Raw genomic sequence first — 6,303 nt, forward strand, 5'->3', positions numbered from 1 at the left:
CCTGAAACCAAATCCTTCCATGACGCAGTCCACCTCAGTGTTCCCCTCTATTCACATCAGTACATCCCATCTTCAGAATCTTGATATTTCAAGTCACAGCCCCTACTAGATTTTTATAGATGCTTTGAAATTCCAACCAAAGAAAAATTCAAGAACAGCTTTATATTTTACAGTATCACAGAAACCCGTAATGGCTTGGGTTGGAAAGGACATTAAAGCTCATCTCATCCCACTTCCTGCCATGGGCAGGGACACCTTCCACTAGACCAAACCCTGTCCAACACTTGAACACTTGAAAACTTCCAGGGGTGGGGCAGACACACTTCTCTGGGCAACCTTTGCCAGAGCCTCACCACCATCACAGGAAAGAACTTCTTAACATACAATCTAGACCTAAATCTTCGTCAATTGAAAACATTCTTCTCTTCCCCTGTCACTCCAGTCTCTTCTAAATAGTCTCTATCTTTCTTGTTTCCTCCTTCAGGTACTGTAAGGCCTCAATTAGGTCATCCTGAAACTTCTCCAGTCTGAAAAATCCTAATTCCCTCAGCTTTTCCTCATGGGAGAGGTGCTCCACCCATTGGATCAACTTGGTGCCTCCTCTGGACACACTCCAGCAGTTCCATGTCCTTCCTGTACTGGGACTCCAGAGTTGGAGGCCACGCTGCAGGTGGGATTTCACAAGCAAGTGTCTTCCACAGTTTGGGACAGTTTCAAAAAGTGGAAGCCCACCTGACATTACAGACTTTCATTAGTAAAACTGACCAAAACAGAGAGTAAAACTGAGATAAATAATCCCATGAAACTCCTGACTTTTCTCACTGCTTCAATTCTTCTATTTATTTAGTATGTGTAAACACATGAAAGATACAGCAAACATAATAATTTTGTGCCTTTCTTCTGTCTCACATGACAGATTTAAATACTGAACAATAATAGGAAAGACGTGTAAACTCTGTGAACAAAAACACTTGTCTTGCCTATTTCTTGTACGGCAGGTAATACATCCTTTCATAATAATTCAGTGTCTTCTTAAAATTAAGAACAGATTAATTACATTTATATTCTGAATCTTCTCTAGTTCTTCTTAGCAATGTGATAAAAGATACCATGGAGTATTTCAAGATGGAGCATCCAATGCACTGGATTCTCAGCATGCACATTATCGTGCATTTATAGACCTTATATTCAGCGGTCTAACAAATAATATGTAATCGGTTTTCTTTAACACTCATACAGAGGTACCTCTACAGCTTTTTAGCTGGTAGGTATCTCTGGAAAAATTTTAGTAAACACATGTGTGAGAGGGCAACGTCAGGAAAAACAGGAGAAAAATACCTGTTTCCTTGTAAATAACCTTTAAACTTTTTCCTGTGCATCCCTTTTTGCACCTCATCCAAGCCTCCATACGCATCAAAAACTGTATGTCTAATGCCAAGCACTTACTCTGTGTACATTCCAGCTGTTATTTGGTTTTTTTCCCAGAGACTGGTACACTCAGTTCTCTTTTCTTCTCAAGGCAGTCCTTTACATCCGGCTAGTCTCCTAGACTGACAGTTTTTGAAGAGCAAAGCCCCTCTCTCTGTATGTATGTATGAGTGGTTTTGGGGAAAAGCAAATATATATAGGCACTCCATTAAACTGTTTTTTCGTATTTTCAAACTATTCCAAAAGTAAGGATTATATTTCTGTTTTCACTGTTCAGAGATCATGGCAGCTCCATCATTCAAAGGAAGCAAGCCAGGATTAGCTCTCTTGGGGATGTTGTTCTGTTCATGCTACATGGATTTTTCTCCTGGCAAACTTACAGATAGTATTCAAATTGTCTAAGAGAGGAATTTTCTTAAATGACTTGCAAAGTCTCTAGTTGGAAATTGTTTTCTGAAGAGAAAATGGATTCCAGATCATCCATATTAGGTCTGACACCATTCCTTCTCCTGTTCCTTTTGTTCAAACCTTGTCACTATGTCTATATCTATTGTGTTACTTGACTAGAGGGAAAAATAACCATCTCAGTAGACATGAACAGTTCTGTTATGTGTGGTTTTAGGTTGGAGACAGAAATCATTACTTGAGTCCTCTTCATCATAAAACAGCAAAAAGTTTATTACGTTGTTCTTTTTTATAGGGGGTATGAACTTCCCCAGTTTATATAGCTGATTGTTCAGGCCAGCTCTCTGGCCAGTGATACAGAAACATCAGTGACTAACTCAGGTCTACTCAGGGAACTCTTATCAAACTTCTTGATTAGAGGCTAAAATAGCATGCCCCTTTAGACAGCATCCTGAAGGTCTATAACACTTCAGTGGCAAATATCAAACTTAAATGCCAAAATACCTCTGAAAATCAGGGGTCACACCTCCTTGGGAGAGGCTTTGGTGTCTGAAATAAGGCTCCTCCTTTCAATGACCCTGACTCCTGCTCCATGAGTAGCTTTACTTTTGTGTCCAGCCACCCAGGCTGGACTTACTCAAGTCCTGATGAGAAATTGAGCCATCACTGATCTTAGAGAGTAAGAGGCCAATAGCTCACCGGTGTTAAAGGGAAAAGGAAAGCCAAATCACCAGCAAGGACATCAATACAAAGTACTGCAGCAAGGACAGGAATCGTGGCTGTCCCTTCAGCTACCCCTGAGGGAAAGGAAAAGGCATCCAACCAGAACAGGCTGCTTGCCTGCTGTGAAAGTGTGGGAAGAGATGTCTGATCCCTTTTGTCTGGCCTGAACAGTTTTAGACTGTTGGTGGACTTCTACCAGGATGTCTTGGGAAGGGGGGTTGGATGGCAGGAATTCCAAGAATGCTAAGGCAGCAAACAAGAGAAACTGGTTTTAGTGTATAGTTGAAGCCTACCATAGCTCACCCGGGAATTAAATCAGCCTTAATTAAACTTTGTGTCACCTTTTGCCTGGAAAACTTCTGACAAAACAACAGAGTCATTGCTCGGACATCTGGAAAGGTTCCATATACGGCCTAAATTCAGCTCCTTATGCATGCACACAACAATATGGATTTTAATTACACACCAAATATATGATGCAACAGAGTGCTGAAAAGTGAGCTAACTACATATAAGTATCTATGGGGGGTGAAGAGAAGTAATTTTCAAGAGACTGGTAACAAAAGTGGAGGAAGTAGAACCCTGAAAGCACAGCACACCAATACATGGCTGGAGATATTCTTCAAGAGCTATTTTATGGCTGAGAGTGTTCAGTCTCTAGATGCATAACTTGTACTACATCCAGACAACCATGGCATGCTTCCTGCAATTGTCACTACATTTTGTGTTTCTTGTCAGTGTGATAATACAAGCTCAAATTCTGCAAGAGGAATAATGCACAGAAACTTTTTGTTCCATGGAGCTCTCCTAATTAGTCAGTGGGAATATCCACAAGAGTGCAAATTCACCTACCCACAATCAAACCCACCAATATTCTTATTCCTAGCCTCGTTCAGCTTACGTATCCTCGAGCAAATAACCACCACGCCGTTCTCAAGCAGAACTGTAAGCATCGCTGTAAAGTAACAGTCTCATATAACATCTACTACAGTATTAATTTTTCCTGTTATGACCTTTGAAACATATTATTGTGGGAAACAGTAATAATGAAGGTGTCCTGAAGAAGGAACTCACTGAAGGCCTGGCCATGCCACCACCAGGTGAGTTCAGTGCAGACGCTGCCCGATTGGGTAAAATGCTGGTCAGATCCCAGATCACTCAAATGGTTGGTTCCCCTTTAGAGAGGGCACTTCACATCCAAATAAAGGGTGTGTTAGGGTAAAAGGGCAGTGTTGCATTTTGGGTCTGCAGGACCATGTCCAGGGAAGCTACAGTTACCAGTGACTGACATGGGACTCCAATGAGATGGGCTTCTGCTCAGGAAACCATTTATTCAACACAGGAACAAGCTCAGCTTAGATCCAGAGACAGAGAGCCCCGAACAGAAGCAGTGTGGTGGGTTTTATGGGACAGATCCAGGGTGGAGTTTAAGGTGAAGGTCTAATAGGAACAGAGCAAGGGAGAAAACCCAAGGGCTCAAACCCAATCAGAACTCCATGGGCTGCCACCCCACAAGGGGCCGGGGTGGGGCAATTCTTCCTGGGATAACAGGGCCCATCCCCTGAGGCAGAGGAATGGAATCCACTCTTCCTGGGCTTTAAACACTCACTTTAACAATGCTTATCTGAAACTAAATCTTTGCCTCTCTTGGCAGGGGACACCTCACACATCAGTCCAGCAGGTTGCCAAAATGAAAAGCATAAAGTGCTTGGTTTGACACATCCCTATATAGATCCATGTATCCATACAGGTCTCCAAAGTGCTCTCTGGAAGAGCCCCCTGGGTCCCACTGTCCCCACGCCTCTCCTAGCCCCTCTCCCTTTAGGAGACCCGTTGGCTTTTGCCTTTTACCAGAGATGTGGCTTACGGAGTGACAGCTGCTGGGTGCCAGAGCAGAGCATAGCCCAGCCTTTTGGTTTTGCTTTCTGGGGTGGGGTACGGCCGGGCCACGAGTCTAGGGAGGATACAAGGCCCACCCTCCATGCAGCTCCATTCGGGAAATCCCAGAAGAGGGTGTGGGCATTGATCTCCTCTTACTGCCTCTTGATTGTTCAGGGGAAAATAAATCACGTACCAATGTTTGCAGCATTGCCAGCTGACTGCAGCGGGGAGATGATCTGTCTCTGTTGGACATGAAATGATTCACACAGACACAGCTCAATGTGCCATAGGAAAAATAAAAAGATTTATTCCGTGACTCCAATATTCATAGATTCTCAACAATGACCAGGGGTTGCATAGTTAGGTTACCACCTTCCCAATCACACTGGTAGTGAGGAACGTCCATCAAAAAACGTTTCTTTAATGGAATGTATAAACTTCTATGTTTATAGTTATGTTTATAGTTCCTGGGAAAGTGGCTAGAAACTATGAAAACAAGATCAGAAGGTTTACTTCTCAGGGTGACAATGATCACAGTGATACAGAGCCCCGGGGGACCCACCATGGGTCACTCATCCCAGGAGGGCACTCGGTGCTGCAGGGCTAGGTGGCATTTCCTGAAGAGTGAGCAGGCACTGCCTGCCCACTGTTAGTTGCCAGCCTGTACAAATAAAGTTGACATTTACCCTTTTACATGTATGATTCTGCACAGGTGTGTGACACCAGTAGCTCCTCCAGGCCTACTCATGTCCCCACACCATAAGGACAGGTCCAAATCATCGTGACAAAAGACTCCAAGGAAGAATTTTCCTTCGTCCCACAGTTTCACCTGAATGATGCTGTTTTATTTACACTCCCTGGAACTACTTTCACACTCAGAAACTGGCAGCAAAAGAATGGGAAATAAGCTGTGATAAATCAATGGTAAGGGGAAAAAACCCCAAAACCCCACAGTTAGAGGCACAAGGCAATTGTACCACCAAGTCAGAAATTGTCAGATGCTTCCACTGCTCCAGGAAAATCCTGCCAGACTCACCTCCCCTGGTTTCTGCTGTTGACAGCCATCACAAAGGGGGTCTGTGGCTGCAGGGTATGACTGCCCAGACAGTTCCATGTGCCAGTCTGACAGAACCAGCACTGCAGACTGTGTGATTAGTTTGTGCAGTGCTTTTTCTTTCTTCTGTCTGTCCTCTTCACCCAACTTTATTCAAATTAAAAGGAATTTCTGCTAAGGGCACAACTTTGCATTTCTTCTATTAAATTGCATGTAGCTTCTCTTTCTGCAGATTCATCCGATTCTTTCCATGAGGTATTCCAATCTTTTTCTGTTGTAACAGCAGGTCTTGAGTTTATGTTGTCAGCATCTTTAATTAGCACACATGTTTTTTGCCAAGGTCACTAATAAAATTTTAACCAAGATTAGTTCTGAGATTGGTCCCTATGGAACCACATTAGTAACCTCCTTCCACCAAGACTCTTCCTTTCAGCACATGCTATTGTCCTCACTTTTCATTTCTAACATTCATACACATCTCTCCATCTTAATTAATATTTTCTCACATGGCAACCTCTCAAATGTTTTATTGAAGTCCAGATAGATTTCATCTACTGTATTTACATTGTCTAAGAGAGTGATTTATCAGACTTTATCATATTGGCTTAGTCTGGTATGTTCTTTGTGGAAGTACTGCTGCATTTTAACTAGGTTTTCATGTATTTCCACATCTTTAGTTTTCCTTCAGTGATTGTTCTAAAGCTTTGTGTACTAATGGGATCAGATAAAGAACCTGTAGCTGCTTGGATCAGACCACTTTTCTCACAACATACAAGTCCCACACTTTCTTTTTTCTCTTTTCTTTTCAGTGT

The 6,303-nt window shown here is 42.7% G+C and overlaps 1 protein-coding gene across 1 annotated transcript in view; it reads right to left on the reverse strand.

Moving 5' to 3' along the window:
• The window catches only part of ARHGAP8 (Rho GTPase activating protein 8), a 43,844-nt gene extending 40,335 nt beyond the window's left edge, over positions 1 to 3,509 (reverse strand). The window contains 1 exon segment of the mRNA XM_086886295.1: positions 3,425 to 3,509. Coding sequence (XP_086742421.1) covers positions 3,425 to 3,509 — 85 coding nt within the window.
• Positions 3,510 to 6,303: the final 2,794 nt, after the last annotated feature.

This window comes from Cyanistes caeruleus, chromosome 4 (genome assembly GCF_971803275.1).
Source record: "Cyanistes caeruleus chromosome 4, bCyaCae1.hap1.1, whole genome shotgun sequence".
Classification (NCBI taxonomy): Eukaryota; Metazoa; Chordata; class Aves; order Passeriformes; family Paridae; genus Cyanistes; species Cyanistes caeruleus.